This window comes from Herpailurus yagouaroundi, unplaced genomic scaffold, assembly GCF_014898765.1.
Source record: "Herpailurus yagouaroundi ecotype Mexico unplaced genomic scaffold, PumYag 197, whole genome shotgun sequence".
NCBI lineage: Eukaryota > Metazoa > Chordata > Mammalia > Carnivora > Felidae > Herpailurus > Herpailurus yagouaroundi.
Window position 1 is genome coordinate 19,933,653 of NW_024412428.1, and position 22,555 is coordinate 19,956,207.

General features: G+C 45.0%; 2 protein-coding genes and 2 long non-coding RNA genes across 4 annotated transcripts in view; 2 read left to right on the forward strand and 2 right to left on the reverse strand.

Moving 5' to 3' along the window:
* On the forward strand, positions 1-19,341 carry LOC121012924 (guanylate cyclase soluble subunit beta-2-like). Its single transcript, XM_040448351.1, has 9 exons — positions 1-1,243; positions 4,917-5,016; positions 6,112-6,308; positions 7,321-7,432; positions 8,678-8,781; positions 10,786-11,002; positions 12,976-13,296; positions 16,066-16,214; positions 16,730-19,341. Exons 1-9 carry the CDS (start codon positions 1,025-1,027, stop codon positions 16,889-16,891), a joined length of 1,581 nt encoding a protein of 526 aa, XP_040304285.1. The 5' UTR covers positions 1-1,024; the 3' UTR covers positions 16,892-19,341.
* The window catches only part of LOC121012925 (uncharacterized), a 27,884-nt gene continuing 15,961 nt past the window's right edge, over positions 10,633-22,555 (reverse strand). The window contains exons 3-4 of the long non-coding RNA XR_005782407.1: positions 11,279-11,386; positions 10,633-10,910 (exon numbers count right to left, since the gene is read on the reverse strand). This is a non-coding gene — a long non-coding RNA (uncharacterized LOC121012925). The remainder of the gene's footprint in view (positions 10,911-11,278; positions 11,387-22,555) is intronic.
* On the reverse strand, positions 16,924-20,596 carry LOC121012926 (uncharacterized). Its single transcript, XR_005782408.1, has 2 exons — positions 17,735-20,596; positions 16,924-17,476 (listed from the first exon to the last, which is right to left on the reverse strand). It is a non-coding gene; the product is annotated as an uncharacterized LOC121012926 (long non-coding RNA).
* The window catches only part of LOC121012923 (guanylate cyclase soluble subunit beta-2-like), a 17,003-nt gene continuing 15,229 nt past the window's right edge, over positions 20,782-22,555 (forward strand). Inside the window, exon 1 of the mRNA XM_040448350.1 lies at positions 20,782-22,511. Coding sequence (XP_040304284.1) covers positions 22,411-22,511 — 101 coding nt within the window. The 5' untranslated portion in view covers positions 20,782-22,410. The remainder of the gene's footprint in view (positions 22,512-22,555) is intronic.

A 22,555-nucleotide genomic window follows, 5' to 3' on the forward strand; every position in this document is an offset into this window, starting at 1 on the left:
CTATGGGATTTGGTATGGGAATTACCGAATTTAGACTTAGAAACTCTGCCACTCTGCGTGATTTGGGTGAATTTACAAAGCTGACACCCACCCTCAGACAGGGGACATGATAATAAGATCATCTCCCTTAGAAGGTTCTGGCAAGCACTGGGCAAAATAATTGATGATGTTGATTACTGAGCGTTTAATGACTGAGTGCTTTGGGAATTACAAAACATCCTGAAAAAACACTTCCGCCCCTCTAGAAAGCCACCGATCACATGCTGTCTATTGCAACAGTGCAGACAGGGGCAGCAGCTCCAGCTAGAGCTACAAATCTGCCCCCAGGTACGTATCAAGCACCTGTGCTGTGTATTGCCCAGAAAACGTGTCGTGTGCGGTCATCGCCCCTCAGAGTTATTGCAGAGTTGGGAAGAAAACAAAATGCTGCACTTCGGGAGGGTGCTCAGGGTGATGTGGGATATTCAGAGAAATCTTTATGAAGGATGCGACGTGAAAAGGGCACCCCACAGGGACGTCAGGATGTGGAGAGGGTGAGAGAGAAAGGGGAAGCCACTGTGGGTATTTGGAGATAAGTTTGTCAGTGTTGTTCTGTAGTCGCAGTGTTAGTTCTTTCTCAGAGATAGCTTTTTATTTTGCTTAAAGCCATAGTATCTGAAGATGTCCAGAGGTGGTAGGGAAGACCGCAGAGGACCATCCACTGCCCTGCCCAGGGCGAGCCTCCTTCTGGGTGCCAGACTCAGCCATCATGGGAATACGACAGCTTCCCATCCCCTTCTGGACCGGAGAGGGATTTATGCCACGGGGACCACAGAAAAGATTGGAGTAGGGGTAGGAGGAATTCACATTTAATGAGCACCTTCCAGACGCCGGGGCTGCACTGGGTGCCTCACTGTGGCCCCGAGACAGGGATGTCATTATCGGCATTTTACTGACGGCGAAAGTAAAACCTCAGGGAGATGTTCAGTCGTGTTATCACACAGCCAGGATTTGAACTCTTTGGCAATCACTGAAGACCCCCAGAATGAGAACAAACATTTTGCAGGTGCTTTTATTTTGGGGGTGTGCTTTGGGTTCCGCAGGTGTCTCCATGGAAGCCATTCTGAGACTCTTTGGAGAATATTTCTTTAAATTCTGTAAGATGTCTGGCTACGATAGGATGTTACGGACACTGGGAGGAAACCTCACGGAGTTTATTGAAAACCTAGATGCCCTCCACAGTTACCTCGCACTATCTTATCAGGTAAGGCTATCTGAGTCCAGTCTTGTTGGCTCGGTGAGGAAGCAAATGCCTGTGGGAGTTCTGGGCCATCTTCCCACAACCCCTGAGAGGGGTGCAGTTGGAAGGGATGTGCAGGATCCCTGGTTGGAGGTGTCAGGAGTCCCCTGGGGAAAGGAATGGAAAATGATAACCTGTTGGCCACTTTTACTAACTGGCCGGCAACAACCAATGAGGGACAAGCTGAAGAGGTGGGCTTTGTGACAGAGGATGGTCTCTTCTGACAGTCGCTGGTGTGGGCTTGGAATTAGATCTGGAAGACTGATCACAGTGGGGACAAAGACGGGGAAACAATCAGGTTGTAGTGGACCTGCAAAATCTCCCCTCGGGTTTCCCGGCTTTGATGGAGCTGAGAAATAGCTTCTGTAGCCAGATTCATTTATTCACGTATCAGAAGGAAAGATTTGATAGGGCCAAGAGCCAGAGTCGGAAACCGTCCAATGCTGATTAACCCGCGGGGTGACCGCCTGAGGTGTTAAGAAACTAATTTCCCTGTTGGGATATATCCTTCTGGAATTCATTCCTTGGCTTTCTTGTTTGTAGGCATCATTGGGAATTTAAACGCCTAGACTTCCTCTTCTTTTTTAGAAAAGAAACAGCCTTATTAAAAAGGCAAACAGGCATTTACGTAGCTTTTAATAATAGTTTATTATTTTATATGAATTATTTGTACTTATTTTTAGGGCCCTTTATAGTTTACCAGGCTCTTTCTCCACTATTTTTATATTTAATGCTCCTAACCACCCTTGAAGGGTTGTCGTGAGGGTAAAATGGGGTTGTGCGTGCTAAAGTAACTCATCAACCATAGTGCACCCTTACACGTGTTCAATGGGAAAACTATTATTTTCTCAATTTTTCACGGAATATTTCTCCATATTTCAAGGAATAAGAAAAACCTTAACTGACTTCAGACAGGATGAGTAGGTGGGTCTGTCCTGTTGTCAATGAAGGGAACTACGCAAGGGGATAGAAAGAGCCCTGGATATGGGGTCAGATGCACCTACCGTGCTGTCTGACCAGCTCTGCAACTTACTAGCTGTGTGATCCTGTACAAGTTATTTGCCCTCTCTGGCCCTTGATTTTTTTACTTTACTCATTTCATAAATATGTATTGAGGCTTTACTCTGTAATAAGCCCTATTTTAGGCATTGGGAAAACACAGAGACAAAGAGGAGTGAATAGGAAAAAAACTCCTATCTCATATATTGTGTGAATTCAAAGAGATCACATGTGGAAGTCCCCAGCATCATAATCACTTTCAAGAAGGCATTTCATAAATAATAATAACTTCCTTCTTTTCTCTTTTCTCTCTGTTCAATACGGCCGGTTTAAAAATTACAATAATTTATGTGGCAGCTTCCTTTCCAATTTCTTAGCTACAGCACTGCACTTAGACACAAAGAAGTACAGTTAGGCTCCTTCCAGAATCTCCCATAAGATTCCTTAATATGACATCTTTCGTCTGAAAATTTGGCTAATATTTCAAGTCACGGTTCTGGAGAAAGTTAATAGTCTCCCATTCGTGTTAATTCATGGATGTGCTCCAAATACTGTAGTTACCATATTACTGCCACTCTTGTGAATAAGTGTGAATGGGACCGAGAGTCTGAAGTCCCCGCCCATTGTTTGCACACAGCTCCACTACCTTTCCTCTGGGGCAATCATCGGTCATTCCTTCCCGTGCCAAAGTCAATGCTAAAGAAGAGAACTTCTCAGGGTGTAAGTGAGGACATTTTGCACATAATGAGATGAATAAAATATATCAGTGTTATAATATGCAAGCCGTAATAAAATACACGCAATAATAACCTGGTAGCTCCGTAGGGTTTTCCACTGGACGGAACGTTCTGTCTCTTTAAGCAAAAATAAAATAAGGGAATGCTGACTTTTCTCTACGTTTGCCTCTAGTAATTTGCCAGTGCCTTAAGGCATACATTTCTGGTTGTAGCTGTGCCTTTAATCTTTTCTTTTTTTTTTTAAGCTAACTTTCATTGGGTGCTAATTATGAAGCAGGTGTGGGGCTAAGTAATTTATAAACATTGAATTGTCCTCCTTACACCAGGATTAAGTACTCTGATTTTTTTTCTCATGATACAGATGAGCAAACAGGTCCAGAAGGGTCAAACATTTGCCCTAAGTTGCTGGGTTGTGGTGGCCCAGCCAGGACATGACCCCACGTGTCTGTTTCCAAAGACCATGCTCTGGTCTGTTTCCCATTATTTTCCCTTTTCCCTGATTCTCTACTTTCGCAAGACCCTATTTTAACTAAGAAATAGAAGTACAATCTTGCTATTTAGAGAGTCAGATACACTTAACAGAAGAATTAAAAGCACAAATTTTGGGAAGTGCCTCTGGGAAGCAGCCTCGGCTGGGGGCGACGAGTGAGGGGAGACAAGGTAGCAAGAACATACGAATTTTCATTTTAGCCCCTTCTGGACTCTGGTTATTTTTTTTTTCACGGTGGAGAGTTTGGATGGAAGTTTTTGAAATAGCCTTTAATCTCCTGGTTTATTTCATACTTTTTATATGTGCCACCTCAAATCCTCTGAAGATTTAATCAAGATGCAAACACACATACATACAAACATATACTTTCTCTATGTATATGCTTTTGAAAGATAAAATAAATTTGTTTATTAAAAGAAGCTCATTTTGGGGCGCCTGGGTGGTGCAGTCGGTTAAGCGTCCGGCTTCAGCCAGGTCACGATCTCGCGGTCTGTGAGTTCGAGCCCCGGGTCGGGCTCTGGGCTGATGGCTCGGAGCCTGGAGCCTGTTTCTGATTCTGTGTCTCCCTCTCTCTCTGCCCCTCCCCTGTTCATGCTCTGTCTCTCTCTGTCCCAAAAATAAATAAAAACGTTGAAAAAAAATTTTAAATAAAAGAATCTCATTTTAAGTGGAAACCCTCCCACCATAGAAGGAAGCAAAGATCTTGGTAGGAGCCCAGCTCCTTAAACTCTTCCCTCGCTCAGACCACAAGCTGTAAGCCGGGGTACTCAGCTGCCTACACATCAGGTCGGGGAGAAAGGTGCTTCTCTCGGGGATCCCCCAGGTGAAGTCTTCATCCTTATTTCCTGACGTACATCTACCGTGAGATGGTGCATACTTAAGCATCAACATTTATTCCTAGAGAAAGAGGATCTCTTCTGACATATCTTGATTTTCCAAATGAGTGACTTTAGACCGCAGACGGCATCCTACTTCCAGGATGAGAAAGCAACTCCTCTCCAAATTGCTCTGAGCGCCTGATCTTTCTGAGGGTGAAGATGCCCGTGGTCCCTTGGTCACAGGCCGAGCACGGCCGCTGGCCCTGCCCTGGAGTGTGGGCAGAAGCAACACGCGTGGTGAAGGCTCACTGGGGTCCAAACATTGTTCCTCCCTTCCTTTACCCTTGACTCCACTGAGCCTGTTTCTTCTCTTTAAAAGGGAGATAATACTTGCCATCTAGGGTGGGTTAGGGAATTAGGGATAATATCAAATTCCTGACATAGGGTGCCCCAAACCATAGTGGATTTTATGTGATTGGGGGTATAGTTCTGTGTGCTGTAATGGGTAAGCACTGTTGTTTCACAAAGCCTCAAGAGCATAATTTAAACAACCTGGGTTCACTGAGAGAAAACACTTCGTGTCTTTTGGTTAGGAGATGAACGCGCCATCGTTCCGCGTGGAGAGAGAAGCAGACGGGAGGATGCTTCTCCATTACTACTCTGATAGGAGGGGTCTGTGCCACATCGTACCAGGTATGGGAATGTCTTAACCAGTCCCGCCGCTACGAGGCCTCTGGGGGATGGTCCCCTCACAATTCTCCAGGATGGCTAATAGCCAACCCAGCTCTTCCATAATCTGAGTCTTTGCTGTCTTGACTGTTACTTCCAAAGTCTTTGAGCCTTTAAAATAAGTTCCCAAAGTGCCAAAAGAAGGAATAATTTCCATTTTTATTTTAACATTTTAAACTAGGTATTTACATAGTTATGATAATTCTGCATATATTATTTTGTATCAACCTTTCTTGTGTATTCAGCATTATGGAGAAAGCATCCTTCCATGTTTTTACGTGGTCTTTAAAACTCATTTTCAGGGGCTCCTGGGTGGCTCAGTCGGTTAAGCGTCCGACTTCAGCTCAGGTCATGATCTCGCGGTCCGTGAGTTCGAGCCCCGCGTCAGGCTCTGGGCTGATGGCTCAGAGCCTGGAGCCTGCTTCCGATTCTGTGTCTCCCTCTCTCTCTGCCCCTCCCCCGTTCATGCTCTCTCTCTCTCTCTCTGTCTCAAAAATAAATAAACGTTAAAAAAAAAAATTTAAAACTCATTTTCAAAGGCTGAACGGTATTTCATATGGTAATTGACCAGGCCCCACTGTTGAATTTGTAGTTGGTGCTACTCTTTTGCTATTGTAACCAGTGCTGTGGTGAACATCTTGATGTGTGCTCTTCCCATGTTTACATTATAACCCGGGGATAGATTTCTGGAGAACCTCTTTTTAAAACATTATCCTTAATGCTTTTACAACTAAACTTTGTTTACATTATTTCTAGAGTGTGTTTGTTTAGTGAGTGAAATGCCTTCCTGAAATAAACAAATGAATAGATGCTGAGCTAGAAATTAGAGTGGCAGGGATATATTTGGTATCCAGACATGTACAACTTAAACCTCTACCTGTAAGTTACTTTATTTTTGAATTTTATTAATCTACTGTATGCTGCCTGTCTTGATGCAAGGCCTGGACTTAGTGAACCCTGGAATGTTCATCTGAAGTTGTATAACTTGATTGTTTTATGACTTTGGCTGACATAACTGCTTCTTGCCATCCCTCATCAGTAGGTGTCCTTCTGCTGCAGGTATCATTGAGGCTGTGGCCAAAGACTTCTTTGACATTGATGTGACCATGGATATCCTCAGCATGAATAAGGAAGAGGAGAGGACAGGAAAGAAAGAGCATGTTGTGTTTCTGGTTGTACAGAAGTCTCACAGCCAGATGGGAAGGGCAAAGCCAAACAGGTTAAAAGGCAATCAGGATATCCAGAGGGACCAAGAGGTATTGGGTTTGCTATGCCTTCAGAAAGCACAGATCCTCCTAGTGGATCTACCGGTCCTGGAACAATCTGTGCAAAGAACAGAACCAAATGGACCTTCTCATAGTGGATTTAAGGCATATATTCTCAATCTCCACTATTGGCATTTGGGACCAGATCGTTCTTTGTTATGACGGCCTGTCCTGTGTGTGTTTAGCAGCATTGCTAGTCTACCCACTAGATGCAAATAGCACCCCCGCTCCCCGCTCCTTAGTTGTGGCAATCAAAAATGTCTCCAGGCATCACCATGTATCCCCAAGGCAGGGGTGGGGGACAAAAATCATTCCTCGTTGAGAACCTCTGGGTTAAGAAAACTTGGATAAACATTGGGAAGTATTCTGGGATGAACCTTAGCCTGGAACATTTTCACCCCTGAAAACACCAATATAAAGGCCGGAAATTTGGATTTGGTGGCTTATTTTGCAATCCTTCTAAAATAAATTGACCTTTTGAAGTCCTTAGTGCCCACTTCCGTAGCTGGGGCCAGTTAGGAGTCTGGAGTCAATGTGCCATTCTGGGATTGGCTGCCTCAGTTGCAACTTGGGGAGTGAACATTATCTATTTAGGTTCTACATATATTAGGTACACAGCTCTCTGTGTCCACACAGCTTATACAAATATCCAGATAATGTTGTGGTTCCTGGAGCCCACGGTGTTGATATCTTAGAGCATTCAAAGCCCACCTCAGAGCCTGTTTGCTACAGAATCTACAACCACAAGAAGACAAGATGGTCAGATGTCATTTTTCTGCCAGCCCTGTCTTGAGATTTGCAAAAAAAGTTCTTGCTGCCTTTGGCAGAGAAACAACATGAGGATTAATTAGATAAAAATCTTGGGGATAACAATGTCTTGCTAACATTGACCTTGCAAGGCCTTGCTGTTCCTCTGGTCCCAATTACAGCAGAAGGGGCTTGTGTGTCTCCAGTTACACGACCAGTCACATGACACGCGTGCTTCTCTCCCTGCCACCTGTAGGCCCTGGAGGCAGCTTTCCTTAGGATGAAGGAGAAATATTTGAGTGTCTCTGTTTGCCCTGTGAAGAAATCCCACTGGGAAGTTGTGAGAAGTATAGTCATGTTTGGAAAAGGTGAGTCGGCCATTCTCCTGACCTTGGCTCTCAGAGCAGAATCATTGCTTGGTGCACACAGCTGGGCAAAGCCGTCTATGATGATGACATCACTGATTTCTGCAGAGCTTGGATTTGGCAGGCATGGTCTTACGCATTCAAACATCAGACTCTAACTTGCCTTCCTTCGCCCCTTTTGTTTGCGCTGGGTGGCACAGACACACAGTCTCCCCAGTAGTCAGGGAAAGCCACCGGAGAGAGGAGGGGAATCTGTCCCAATTGGTCACTGTGTTGAAAGGAAGGAGGAGTGACTACTGACATATTCTCAAGAACAGTGACTTTTCTATAGCTTCTCAGGCCTTCTGGACTGGGATGCATTTCAGGCCAGGAAGCCTGTGGTTAATAACCACAGTATCCAGTAGTGCAAAGGACACTGGATTAGGAGCCAAGAAAGCAGATCTCTGGCTCTGTCCCTCAGGAGCTGAATGACCTTGAACAAGGTCCCCCATCTTCCATGTGAAAAATGAAGGCATCAGGCTTTCAAGGCGCCCTTGTTGACACTGAGCCCGTCTCATGATCAGCACCTAATGGCTGAGCCAGAACGAGAGCCCCGCCCCGTGGGGAGCCGGGGAGCTAGAGCCCTCCCCATCATGCCCTGTGGGTCACGGTGACATGCATCTGGGAGGAGGTCTGCAGGGCTCAAAAGGCTGCATTTTGAGTCCCTCAAGCCATGGCAAGCGAGTCAAACACGCAATTGACATCCTTTGTCTGGGAGATTTTCATATCAAAAAGGCTCCATTTCGAATCTCTACCCCCTGCCAAATAGGGCTGTTGGTTAAATTTTCATGTGCCACCCAAAACTGTCAGTCTAAAAAGCTCCATGGCAAATGTCCCTGACGCTGGGCCGGGCACACACGCTCTGCTCCGCTAGCTCATTGTCTGGCTGTCACCGTTTCAATGCCGGCTCTGTTTTCCTGGCGAGACGTACTCAATTGGCCCAGAGACTCTTCAGCGGCGGGCAGAAACTTGGCAGGGGCTGGGGGGCGGGGGGTGGGGGGGGTGCTTCTTAACCCAGTAGCAAGTTTTCTGTTTGTTTTAATTTGGAAGAATCGCTGTGGCCATCTGGAGACACCAAGGGGGCCTCTGATAGAGAGTGGGGACTGCTCTGTGGCCATGAAACATTTAAGACACTACCCCAAGCTCTGCTCTGTGTCAGCTTGGTGGCGTGAACGGCCTCTGAACAGGACTCTCTTTTTCTACATCCAGGGCATCTCGTGAACACCTTTGTGCCCGTTTATCCCGAGCGTCTCTGGATTGAACAGAAGACATTCTGCAATGCTTTTCCTTTCCACATTGTATTTGATGAATCAGTAAGAGGCCCTTTCCCGCTGTAGCTTGGACTGGGGCTAAGCTGGGAAGGGAGTATGTCGTATAGTCTTTCATGTCAAGTCCCTGAGGAGTCCCCAGGGGTTGGGGGACTAGGGTTTAGCCTGGCATGACCATTGGCTTCCTTTTCATTGTGGCCTCCTTCAGAAACTAGAATGTTGGAACTTCTCCGTGGGTATGGGGGGGGGGGCAGCAGCAAGGGGTCTGCACTGATGAGTGCACGGGAAGGTTTGCCATTAGAGAAAAAGGAAGTGATACCAAAGTTCACGACGCCAAGAGACAATAGAATGCAGCCGGTAATGGCAGGGTGAGATTCTAGATGTGATCCCTCACCGTCCTCGTGACCACTGCGGTTGTCTCAGTCCCAGTAGGGTGCTCCCTCTGCATCTTGAAGGCAGGGGAGAAGTCTGTGCCAACTCATGCCACTGTTCCATGGGAGTTGTGACGATGACCATTAATGACAAACGTTTGGTTGTTATCAGTTTCCTTGGATGAAATATATGTCAACTGAAGTGACTATGAGTTCCTTTCAAAGGCAGTTAGGTAAAATAAATTTGGTCAAAAAATCAAAATGGCTTCAGGTAATTGTGATTTTCTCTGCTAGTTGTTTGAATGCAGAGATATGTTTGGATCATCACCTACCAGTTGACTGCTGGATACAGAATCTATGAAATTTACTCATTTGAGGGTCATCTTTGCTTGCAAAGAATTGATCTGAGGAAATCAAACACTCCTATAAGAAACAATTAGGGAGGGGCACCAGGGTGGCTCAGTCCGTTAAAAGTCCGACTCTTGATTTTGGCTCAGGTCGTGACCTCAACACCTAGGGAATTGTAAAGTAATGTACTTTGGCTTTTCCCCAATACCGTGAGGACACTATTATTGCTATTATCAATGTTTTAAATTCCGATGTACTTTCTTTTCTTTTCTTTTCTTTTTTTTTTTTTTTTGAGAGAGAGAGAGGGAGAGAGATTCCAACCAGGCTCTGCACAGTCAACACGGAGACAGGCTTGGGGCTTAGTCTCATGAACCTTGAGATCATAACCTGAGCCGAAATCAAGAGTCAGATGTTTAACTGACCGAGCCACACAGGTGTCCCTGATGTACTTTTTTTTTTAATTAAAAAAAATTTTTTTAAATTTATTTTTGACACACACACACACACACACACACACACACACACACACAGAGCAAGCAAGGGAGGGGCAGAGAGAGAGAGAGAGGGAGATGCAGAATCCGAAACAGGCTCCAGGCTCTGCGATGTCAGCGCAGAGCCTGATGCGGGGCTCAAACTCACAAACCATGAGATCATGACCTGAGCTGAAGTCAGATGCTTAACCGACTGAGCCACCTAGGCTCACTGCCCCTGCACCCCCACCCCATCGCCCCATACTTTTAAAACTCCTTTTCCTTTTTAAGTTTTGGGCATAGAATAACAGTAAGTTTAATGATAGTTATTCCATAATGTTAAGTTGATTTCTGTAGCCTAACAGAGTGCCCGTGGTTAGTGAAGTTATGTATTCCTGGACAGCCTGTGCAGGCATTGGATATTTTATGTACTCTTTGCTTCTTTCTTCTGTGTGTTCCCTGGAAACAGCAGTGAAAGATGTCTCCCCACCTCCATGATGGACGCCTTCACCTGGGCCTGGGTGTCAGATCTAAGTCACAGAATTGGCTAGTTTCTTTGTTAGTGAATTCTAAGAAGTCCCACAAAGCTGGGGAAGAACTGTTACTCCAACTGAAACATTTAACCTCTGTTTCTTGTCAGTCAAAGGTTTGCTGTTGAACACCCCATGCTATCCTTTTCTCTTTCAGAGATGAGCTGCAGATTTGATTTTTTAAAATAATATTTATTACTTCCACGGTGTCTGACCATTACTGACCCCTTTTAGTGAGTCGCAAAGCATGCGGAGTGATATTTGCAAGGGAGAGTTTACGGTGAGGGTTGCTTTCTGTTCCCCGGTCTTACACCTGTCCTCTGTGGGTAGCTGAGGGTCAAGCAAGCCGGAGTGAATATTCAGAAGTATGTCCCAGGACTCCAAAACCAGAAGATTCGATTGGATGAGTATTTCTCCATCATTCATCCCCAAGTTACCTTCGACATTTTCAGCATCTGCAAATTTATCAACAGTCAATTTGTCCTGAAGGTCCGAAGAGAAAGGATGCCTGAGGCATGGAAAAGTCAGCCCGCACTCAAACTGCGAGGTAAGTAACTCTGCCCTTTCCCATTGCTCTCTGCCGTGTGGGAGATTTCTCGGAAAGGGACCAGGCAGAGCTTTCTGATTTCTTCAGAAAAGCCGGCTAAAAAGCTGGAGGCTGCCCCGGGAGAACTAGTGAGAAGCTTTAACTGTTTATTTTTATCATTGAGAGAGCGAAAGCACATGCAAGCAGGGGATGGGCAGAGAGGGAGACAGAGGATCTGAAGCGGGCTCTGTGCTGACAGAAGAGAGAAAGCCAGATGCAGGGCTTGAACTCACAGACCAGAAGATCATGACCTGAGTCAGACGCTTAACTGCCTGAGCCACCAGGCATCCCTAGAGAGAAGCTTCAAAGTGTTGAGTGCAGCAAGCCGTGGCGCCGCGGTGGTAACTGAGGAACAGATTCAGGAGATAATTAAGGCAGGAGTTGGAGACTGGATGTCGGTGTTGAAAAAGAGAGAGGATATTTAGGATAAGGATTAGCTTTCTTGCTTGGGTAACTGGGTGGTGAAGGTGTGATTAACAGAAAAGACCCCATGTGAACTTCCTGGGGCAGGGACTTTGCCCATTTGGGTCACTGCTGTATCCTCCAAGTCTAGAATAGTGTGCCTGGCTCACAGTAGAGACCAAGTGCATGTGCGATGAAGCAATTAAACAGAACATTTGCAAAGAAGCTTGAAGACGAGTTCAGTTGCAGACATCCATGCATAAATATTAATAGGCAATTAAAAAAATCACTGTTGATGGGAGTATAAATTGTCACAATCATTTTAGAGGGCGTTTTAGCAATACGCATTGAAAACATTAAAAGTGAGCATATTCTTCGCCTCAGTAATTCCATTTCTGAGATTATATCCTTAACAGAATTGTCACGATTATCCACAACGACTTACCTTAAGCTTGGTCATTGCGATGTTGTTTATAGGGTGATAAAAGGGGTGTAACATAATCAGTGCTAGCTAATTGCTTAAGTAAAATACAGTATAATCAATGTGGCCAGCGAAAAGTATGATGCATATCTCCATTTATGCCATGGAAGGATATATCTATTATAAAATTGAAGTGAAAAATTCAGATTACAGAAAAAGATGGCAGAGAACCCCATTTTTTAGTAGTTATCTGAGCGGTGTGATTATGGGTGACTTAAAAAAATTTTATTACAAAAATATTAATGTCTATTTTTGAGAGAGAAAGAGTATGAGTGGGGGAGGGGCAGAGAGAGAGGGAGACACAGAATCCGAAACAGGCTCCAGGTTCCGAGCTGTCAGCACAGACCCCGACGCGGGGCTCAGACCCACAAACCACAAGATCATGACCTGAGCAGAAGTCAGGCACTTAACCGACTGAGCCCCCCAGGCGCCCCTATGGGTGACTTTTAATATTGTCTTCAGCCGTTTTCATTTTCTGCAATGCATGTGTACCGCTTTCATAATAAAATAATAAACAGATCTGTTTTTAAGGAAATACACATTGAGTCCAGGCAGCAAGGTTTCTCTGGGAATTCAGATTCATTGTCAGCATGGTGTCGGAGGCTGTTGTGGAATACTAAGAGAGAATGCCGAGACAGAACCCCGGGGAACACCAACTCATTGAAGGAATGAGCGAAAAAACCTAAAGGAAACATTGCAAGAAGTGTCGGGGAAGTCTGTGAAAGTGAGGTTTCAGGGAGGGGGTTCTGCCCAACGCCATCCAACAGCAGAAGGCCTCAGTAAGGGAGAGACAGATAGACTCGTATTGGAGTAGGTAGATCGGAAGCCGGGGATGGGGCCACTTCCAAGTAAAGAGAGGCGCTGCGAGCCAGGGAAGATGGGTAAGTGGAGACAGGATGTATAGACAGACGGCTGTCAAGAAATTTGGCTAGAAGGGAAGGGGTGAGACCGTGCGGTGGATACGAGGGCATATTGTGTGGGTGATGATCTGGCGAGCTGTAGCACCGGCGGGTGACCTGCTGCATTGTCACCTTTCTCTCGTGCCGGCAAGGCCAGATGATCTGGATGGAGTCCGCGCGGTGCATGATATACCTGTGCTCCCCGAAGCTCCGCAGCCTACGAGAGCTGGAGGCGCACCGGATGCACCTGTCTGACATCGCCCCCCACGACACCACCAGGGACCTCATCCTCCTGAACCAACAGCGGCTGGCAGAGATTGAGCTGTCCAACCAGCTGGAGAGGAAGAAGGAGGAGCTGCGGGTCCTCTCCCAGCACTTGGCCATAGAAAAGAAGAAAACCGAGACCTTGCTTTATGCCATGCTGCCGGAACATGTGGCCAACCAGCTGAAGGAGGGCAAAAAGGTCGCTGCGGGTAAAGCATTCCCTCCCCTTCATGGGTGCCTCTGGGCAAGAGTAGCGGTGTGCCTCAGGGGTTAGGGGCACAGGCTCCGAAACCACACAGCTCTAGGTTTGGATTCTGGGTCCATCGCTTGTTAGCAGCACGATCTTGGGCGGGTTGCTTGAGATGCACGTCCTCAGTTTTCTTCTCCCAACATCAAGAATAATAAAAGTAATACCAGAGTGAAACATGGATTAAGTAGGAGTGCCTGTCAACTTCACCCACCTATGGCACATTCTCTAAGACCCGAAAGCTATGGCTTGACACTGGCCCTTTCGTCAGTGGCCACGAATAGAGTTCTTTAGCTGGAAATAATACACCCACACGTTCCCTAAATCATGGGCCTCTAAAGACCATTCTGGGAGAGCAAGCCATTTCTGGAGGAAACGATGCCCTGTTTACTCTGACCTCACGTCCCATTTGTCACGGGTGGGTGTTCACCCCCAGACATGTGTGGTAAACTAACTCAATGCCAGGGTGCTGCCAGGTCTCGAGGACCCAAAGGAGGTCACAGTCTTGCGGCTGTGACAGACATATACAGAATAATTTCACAGGGGTGGCGGTAGCCAAAGGGAACTAATGTGCATCAAAGAGCAATTATTGTGCCAGGATCTGTGTTAGACGTTTTTAGACGTGCCATTTCATTGAATTCTCTGAACACTTCTATGAGCGAGGTGCTATTATCCAAAACAGCTGAGTAAATCCACATTCACCCCAGTTGATGAGTAAAAGAGCTGAAGACTAATCAGAAGTCCGTCTAACTCCAACATTCATACTTTTTCCATGACAAAGGTGTGGAAACACAGACGCCAGGGAGATTCATGATAAAAAGGCGTCAGAAAGGAAGAGACAGGAGGCAGGGGCTGTGAGGGTTTGTATATATCAAGTGTATGGCACTTGAATTAGACCTTGAGACTTTCTTTCAGAGGAAAAGGAGGGAAAGGCATTTTGGGAGAACAGGATTGCAGGAGCAAAGGTGAGGCAGTCTCAAGATAGATACCGCAGCCTGTAGGATACCCCACTTGACATGACCAGTAGGTAGCTAGGAATTGTGGGGAGAGCTCGAAGAAAGGTCCTTGGGTAAGCTACCTATCTAGGAATTATTGCAGTGTGGGTGGTGGTTAAACACCGACTCTATGAATTATAAATAAGGTCATCCAGGGGGCAGGAGGTGAGAAGGGACGAGGGTTAGGTTTTGAAGCTTAAGGAACACCTATTATTTAAGGAGGAAGAAAAGCCAGTGGAATGTGTGAAACAAGGAGATCAGAAAGGTAGGGAGAATATGAGGAGAGAATGGCAGGCCAGAAGCCAGAGGGCGGAGGAAGCTACGTGAAGGAGAGATTATTACCAGAGGTATAAATAATACAGAGAATGCCCAGCTGTGTTCAAGCAGTCACCCATTTGGTCATCCAACAAGTATTTATTGAGGATCTACTATGTGCCAGGCCCTGCTCTAGGTGCTGGGGATACAGCAGAGTACGAAACAGTCTCTCATCTCGTGGAGCTTACAGTCCAGTGGGGAAGATAGGCAACAAACAAATAAAAAAAATCCATATAAATTATGCCATGTAAGGCTTGTGGGGTTGGGGGGTGGAAATCAGGTCAAAAGGATAGAGTCTAGGGACTGTTATTTTAGATAGAGTGATAAAGGAAGTTCTCACTGAGGTGGTTACGTGTGAGATGTGAGACAGAGCCCTTTGGATATTGGAGAAAAGAGAAGTCGGAGAAAAGAGGCAGAGGAAACAGCAGGTGCCAGGGGCCTAAGCAGGAGGCACTTATGAAGCCCCAAGGAGGCCAGTGTGGCTGGAGTGGAGTAAGCCAGAGAGCATGGAGACGTGAGATCAGAGAGATGGTGAGGACAGAGGGGACCCCTTACTGGCCATGGTAAGGATTTTCTTTCTTTTCTTTTCTTTTTTTTTTTTTTTTTGAGGGTCGGTGGGGGGCAGTGGGGAGAGCAGGAAAGAGCACACGAGCAGGGGAGAGGCAAAGAGAGAGAGAAAGAGAGGGCAAGAGAGTATCTTAAGTAGCAAGGAGCCTGACACAGGGCTTGATGTGGGGCTTGATCCCACAACCCAGGAATCATGACCCGAGCCCAAACCAAGAGTTGGGCACTCAACAGGCTGAGCCACCCAGGCACCCCAAGGATTTTCCAGTTTAGTCTCAGTGTGTTGAAATCACGGATTTGAGGCACAGGATTGGAGGGTCTGATTTCAACAGGTCATCTGGCTGCCGTATGAAAATTAGCAAGACTGGAAGCAGCCCAAGGAGTTAGGAGGACGCGCTGAGCACACCGTAGCCCTCTCGCCAGACACGGATAGTGGAAGTCGCCACTTCGTGACGACCAGTCTCTGTCAGCCCCGGCCTGGATCTCCCGTAGTTCGGGCTCCGCAGCAGGCCACCTGCCAGAAGCTTCTCTGTAAGCCAGGGGCCACCCAACCTATTCCTGTCCTGCCGTGGCTCTCAGCACACCTTACCGGGTGCTCGTTTACTCTTACGTCTTCTTCACTGGACTGGGAGCACCTTAGAGGCAGAGGTGCCGTCTGTTCCACGTTGCACGCGTCTCCCCGAACAATGACCAGCTCATAGCAGGCACTCAGGGAGTGTCTGTTGGCCGAATGGACCCGGTTCCTTTTCCCCAAGGCTCAGCCAGATTTGGTTCCCAGAGAGCACTCGAGTCTAGAATCCAGAGAATCATCATCCCACATCCTTGGCTCTCACTGACGCTCAGTTTACGTTTTGCAGGAGAATTTAAAACCTGCACCATTCTCTTCAGTGACGTGGTGACATTTACTAACATCTGTGCTGCCTGCCAACCTATCCAGATAGTGACCATGCTGAATTCCATGTATTCCAAGTTTGACAGATTAACCAGTGTCCACGAGGTCTACAAAGTAAGTGTTCACCTACTGTGTGTGTGTCCCGCTCAGGCAGGGCGGGAGCTCGGTTATCGGTCTTCCTTTGCCTCTCTCTTCGCTGCTCTGTGGTCTGGTGTGGATGGGAGTGGGGTGAGGAGCTACAGGTAACAGGGAATTGGAGATATTTTAGCAATTTTAGTTTTTCAGAAATCCTTTTATAATATCCAGTGCCAAAAGGCCTGTGAGGGGCACACTGTTTTCCCAGAGAGTAATTCTACCCCTTCCATTCAGCAGAGAGTCTAATCTGAATAACGTACGTCTGATATATAGCATCATATGCCAACTCAGGAGCCATGTCTTCTATGGAGCTTCCACCAGAAGCAGAAAGCCCTTTGGCCCTCATCCCTCCCTTATGCTCCGTATACTCCTGGCCAATAACCACCAGCTTCGATATGGTCCTTCTGTCAATATGTGGAAAATGACAAAAATACTTAGTGATATATTGAATGCATAAAGGAAACCATCTGAATACCCCCTCTTCCCTCTTACAGGTGGAAACTATAGGAGATGCCTACATGGTGGTAGGGGGCGTACCAGTGCCCATTGGAAGTCATGCTCAAAGAGTGGCTAACTTTGCTCTGGGGATGAGAATTTCTGCAAAAGAAGTGATGAATCCTGTTACTGGAGAGCCCATCCAGGTAGAGAGAAACTGAGTACTTTGGTTGATATCGACCATCCCACACACTACAAAGTAGAATTCTGTTTATTAGTCTGCTCACGTGGCTGCTGGGCATGTTACAGGAAGTACGATGGGTAACGTCTCCCAACTCTTGTCTTCTCTTGAATATGTTTCAAGTAATAGAAATATTAGCAAAGATATCATCGTCCCAAGTTTTCTTAAATTTCAGGGGAGGCTTTGGAGCGTGGGATTTTCATGTGATTTACCACGAGTGTCTTTCTCGATAGCTTGGGACGGTGCTGAGCAAGCCTCTCCACTTGCTTTGCAGGGCTCGATCCGTCTTGGTATCTGGCTCGTTCGTAATGCCTGCTTTTTTATTTGAGCATCCAACCTAACAAGTGGCTCACCCTGCCCGCCCCTGGGGAAACTGTATACTCAGCATGTCCTCTCCCAGGTCAAGTCAGGCTGAGGCAGGAAACTGCTTCCAGCCAGCAGCTCGGACACCACGATGCCATGAGAGATTTAGAACAGCGTTCCTCCCACCACGTGGCCCTGAGTAAGACATCTGCCCACCTTTCTCACAGGAACCTGCTCTTCCGGGCGTGGACATTTGTTCACACTATAAAAGATGGACAATTTTGGAGATGAAAAGCAGGTGTCGTCTTCTGTCTGCTCAGCAGATCCTTGACGCCCTGAGATGCCTTAGAGCAGGGCTTCTGCATTTTAAAATGTAATCCCTTCCCTGATCCTGACAGTCAGGTCTTCAAAATAAACTACACAGCCAACCGAAACTCAATAAAGACAAGTATAAGACAGAATCGGATTTTTCTAACTTATGACCCTTATGTAGGAGATTCTGAAGATGTGTTCAGCTCACCTTCACCACAAGTCAGACACTGAGAAATGCTGCAGGTTCTGGTTCTGGTATGCACTGCGTGCTTCTGAGTAAAAGCCAGCTTTACGTAATTGCAGGAACTGCATATCCACAATATTTGGTCCGTTGGAAACACGCAGATACATCCGTTGAATAAAAGCCCCAGGATCATAAATAAAAATCAAGATGGGAGGGAATGAGATAAGAAGGTCAGATAAGAGATATGTGTTTCAGTTAAAGGGCTCTAATATAAGCCATTAAAGAAAAAAAGAATTGAATATATACCGTTGTGTAAAGTGTGTGTGTGTGTGTGTGTGCGCGCGCGCGCGCGCGCGCGTGAGTGTGTGTAAAAGGCATAGCTATAGAGATGACAGTAATGTCATACCAGTAAGAATGAAATTAAACAATGAATTCCTGGAAACTATCCTGGTGGATTTTACCCAGAAGAAAGCAGGAAAAGATGTTATCAAGTTTAAGATAAGAATAGGGACATAGGAGCATCATTAAATATCCTCCAGAAACAACCTACCGTGTGGGTTTATTTAAGGAAGTAGGGAAAAGGACTTGAAACATTTCACTCTCTTAGAAGAACTGTGCTGCCATTTCAACAATTTTTAAATTAGTACTCTTTGAGATCTTCTACTATTTTATTCACATTTCCTTCAACGCACATGTACTGAGGTCCTACTCTGCATGAGACAGTATTCTCGGTGTTTGACAGGCTCATTTTCCTAGAGGAATGCATCTTCTTATTTCAGGGAGAAGAAAATCTAGCCTGAAAAGATAACTAAGTCTGGCTAGGATGTAGAAAGCTGCAATAGGCTGCTCTTCCAATACTAGTCGTTAAAAAAACTTAGTGAGCAAAGAAATAGAAATAAACTGATTCCAGAAAGCAACCAGCCCTTTCAAAGAGGACACCCATAGTTATGTTCATGTCTAGTGGAGCTGCAGGTGAGGGTGAGAAGAAACCAGTCTGAATTTTAGTGAACTTTAATGGCCACATGGAGGCCAGAATGATAGGTTAGAATCCCAAAGATCCTGTCTTTTGTCAGTTCTAGCCACAGAATCTGTACCCGTCTACAAACTCTCCCACAGGCCTTCACCAAGTACATGTGGTTATTCAGTCAAAGGATGGGGTTAGGAGGAGAACTGAGAGAAACCCCCAGTCCCTGAGGCATGTGAGGCACATTCTCCAAATGCGAGTCAATGGCCCATGAAAAGCTAGGGTTAGAGTCAGAGAACAGACAGAAATCCCTGTGAGGTATTCTTGGCCTTTACCAAGTGCACTACAATGACACTTTGAAGTCTAAGGGCAGAGAAGAATGGTAAAGAGATATCTCCCAATGTGCAGAGAGCCAGCATGGGACTAAAGAGCAAAGAGACCCCCAAACACCTCACCTCACAATTAGGCTGTAAATCAGAAAGAGATCTTCCACAATTTAGAAAGCTGGAGACTTACTGTAAAGTATAAGGAGGTTCTCAGATCCTTGCTTGTCCCCACATCCCGAGCCCTGATGGTGATAAAATCCTGATCTAGCCTTCTTAATATATGAAATCATATATTGCATGGAATCTAGCAGTATCTTGGCAAAAGAAGCCCAGACTCAATTCAAATACAGATAAAATTCACCCAGTCTCCACTCTAGCAGCCTGACAAAAAAGAGATTTGAACTTTACTGAACACTGAATATTATCTACTTCAGTCTCTACTGTAGTTTCACATACAATATAGAACATACAACTAAATAATTAAAAATATGAGATGCTAGAAAATCAAGAAAAATGTGGTTTAGTGTATAGCCAAGAGAGGAAATAGTCAACGGAAGCAGGTCTGAAAATGGCCTGGATGTTGGAATTACGGGACAGGATCTTTTCAATAACTACAATAAAGATTTTAGGAGATCTACTGGAAAAGGGGAACTGGTTTGAACAGATGGGAAATACATGCTATCTATCTATAACTATCTATTAATCTATCTATCCAATGGAAATGAAAACCATGGTATCAGAAATCGGGAATAGAGAATTCATTTTAGGGCTTTAACAGATTCTAGACACAGTAAAGGAAAGGATCAAGGATTGTGAAAATGAACAATACACTGAAACACAGAGAAGGAAGCAGTGTGAAAAAAATGAAACAGCACATCCTAGATCTGTAGGACAATAGCAAATGGACTACCACAAGTGGAACTTGGGTCCTAGAAGGATACAGTGAGACTGGGTCAGAAGAAATATGTGAAGAAATAATGACTGAGAATTTTCCAACATTGATGAAGGATATCGACTTACATATCCAAGTTTGCTTAGCAAACCCAAGCAGGATAAATACAGAGATAAGCACTTCCATTCTTAAATACCAAAAGCCCTACTCAGTGCAATTCAGCAAGAAAAAGAAATATAAGACATAAAGATTGGAAGGGAAGATGTAAAATGATCTTTTTACAAAGACCATGGTGCACTTATAAAACCTCAGCTAGATCAAAATACCAAGGTCACAGGATATAAGGACAGTGCACAAAAATTAGTTGAATATGTATATACTAAGGACAAAAATTTGGAAAATGAAATAAAAACAAACTACCTAAATTTAGTTTTAAATGTTGGAAAATAAGAAAACTGGAGGACTTACACTACCTAATTGCAAGATTTATTGTAACGCTACACTAACAAAGACAGAGTGAAATTAGAAGGATAAACATGGATCATTGGAGCAGTACAGAGAGCCCAGAAAGAAACTACATATTTAAAGTCAATTAATTTTTAACCAAGGCACAAGATCAGGTCAGCAGGGAAAGGAATTTCTTTTTAAGAAATGGCTCATTTCTGGGGCAGCTGGGTAGCTCAGTCGGTTAAGTATCCAACTTCAGCTCAGGTCATGATCTCGCAGTTTATGAGTTCGAGCCCTGTCTCAGGCTCTGCGCTGACACCTCAGAGCCTGGAACTTGCTTCAGATTCTGTGTCTCCCTCTCTCTCTCTCTCTGCCCCTCCCCCACTTGCAATCTCTCTCTCTCTCTCTCTCTCTCTCAAAAATAAATAAAAGTATTTTTAAAAATTTTAAAAAAGAAATGGTTCATTTTAATTGAAAATACATATGGAAAGAAAAATGTACCTCAATCCTTCATATATAAAAATTAATTTGATATATATCACAGATGTAAACATAAATGCTAGAACCATAAAGCTTTTTGAAGGAAATATAGGCGAATAGCCCCATGAATTTGGGGTAAGCACTAATTTCTTAGATTGGACACAAAAAATATTAATCATGAAAGTAAAAAAAACCTGATAAACCTCATTATTGTGGGCCAAATTTTGTCCCCTCCCCCCCCAAATTCATATATTGATGCTTTACCCCCCGGGCCTCAGAATATGACTATACGTGGATATAGGGCCTTTACCGAGGTGGTCAAGTTAAAATGAAGCTGTTAGGGTGGGCCCTAATCCCATTTGACTGGTGTCCTTGCAAGAAGAGGAAATCTGGACATAGGAAGAAACACCAGGGATGCACAGGCACGAAGAAGAGGAGGCCATCCACAAACCCAGGGGAGATGCTGCAGAGGAAACGAAGCCTCCCAACACTTCGATCTCATACTTCCAGCCTCCAGAACTGGGAGAAAATAAATTCCTGTTGTTGAAGCCACTCAGTCTGTGGGTGTACAGAATGGGAAAAATACTTGAAATATATGTGTATCCCATATCCAAGCATATAGTAGAGAACTCCTCTATATTAACGATGAAAGATAATCCCGGTTTTTATATGAGCAAACTCTTGAACAGACTTTTCAAGAAAAAAGATACAAGAACGGACACAAGCTGCATGAAAATGTGCTTAACATCATTAGCCGTCAGCAACATGCAAATTAAGACCACAACGAGGTAGCATTTCACACCCACCAGAAGACCAAATGATGGTGAGACTGTGGAGCAACTGGAGTGTCACATTGCTGATGAGAATGTAAAATGGTGCAAACACTCCGGAAAATTGCTAGCAAACGGTCTGTTTTTTGTTTTTTTTTTTTGTAACATTAAATACGCATCTACCTTGTGATCCAGGAATTCTGCTTGTAGGCACTTACCTAAGAAAAATGAAACTGTGTGTCTACAAACAGATCTGTATAAGAGTGTTCCTAATGGCCCCAAACTGGAAATAACCCAAATGTTCGTGAAGTTAGAAGCCTGGATAAAGAAACTGCGGTATGTTTTTACTATAGAACAGTCGCAGTAATAGAAGAATGAATGACTGAAACATACAACAACATGGATGAATCTCAGAAACATTCAACTGGATAAATGAAGGCAGGCACAGAACAATATGCTCTATGATTCCATTTGTGCATAGTCCTAGAACAGGCAAATAATTCTTTGTAAAAGAAATGAGGAAGCCGTTACCCCTGCAGAGAGGGAGGGAACTTAACTGGAAAGGGCAACAAGGGGACGTGGCGAAGTAATGAAAGTAGTCTGTATTTTATTCTGGGTGGTGGATTATAGGGTATATGCTCCTGTCAAAACTCACGGAGCTAAATGCTGAAGATCTGTCTTTCCGTTTTAGGTATATTATACCTTAATTTAAAAATAAAAGCAAGAGTATTCGACGGTCCCTTTTCAGTGAGATTCTCTTTGTACAGATCAGAGTGGGGATCCACACGGGACCAGTCTTAGCAGGTGTGGTGGGAGACAAGATGCCGCGGTACTGTTTGTTCGGTGACACTGTGAACACGGCTTCTAGGATGGAGAGTCACGGGCTTCCCAATAAAGTGCACCTCAGCCCCACGGCCTACAGGTAGCCATTCATTTATTCATTCCTTCCTTTGTCTTTTCCTACCT

Excerpts from the sequence above, each read along its gene's own strand:
- LOC121012924 (XM_040448351.1), top strand. The coding sequence starts at position 1,025 with ATGAGAACAAACATTTTGCAGGTGCTTTTATTTTGGGGGTGTGCTTTG. Across the intron at positions 1,244-4,916 it reads ACCTCGCACTATCTTATCAG|GAGATGAACGCGCCATCGTT; the intron begins GTAAGGCTATCT and ends TCTTTTGGTTAG. Across the intron at positions 8,782-10,785 it reads ACATTGTATTTGATGAATCA|CTGAGGGTCAAGCAAGCCGG; the intron begins GTAAGAGGCCCT and ends CTCTGTGGGTAG.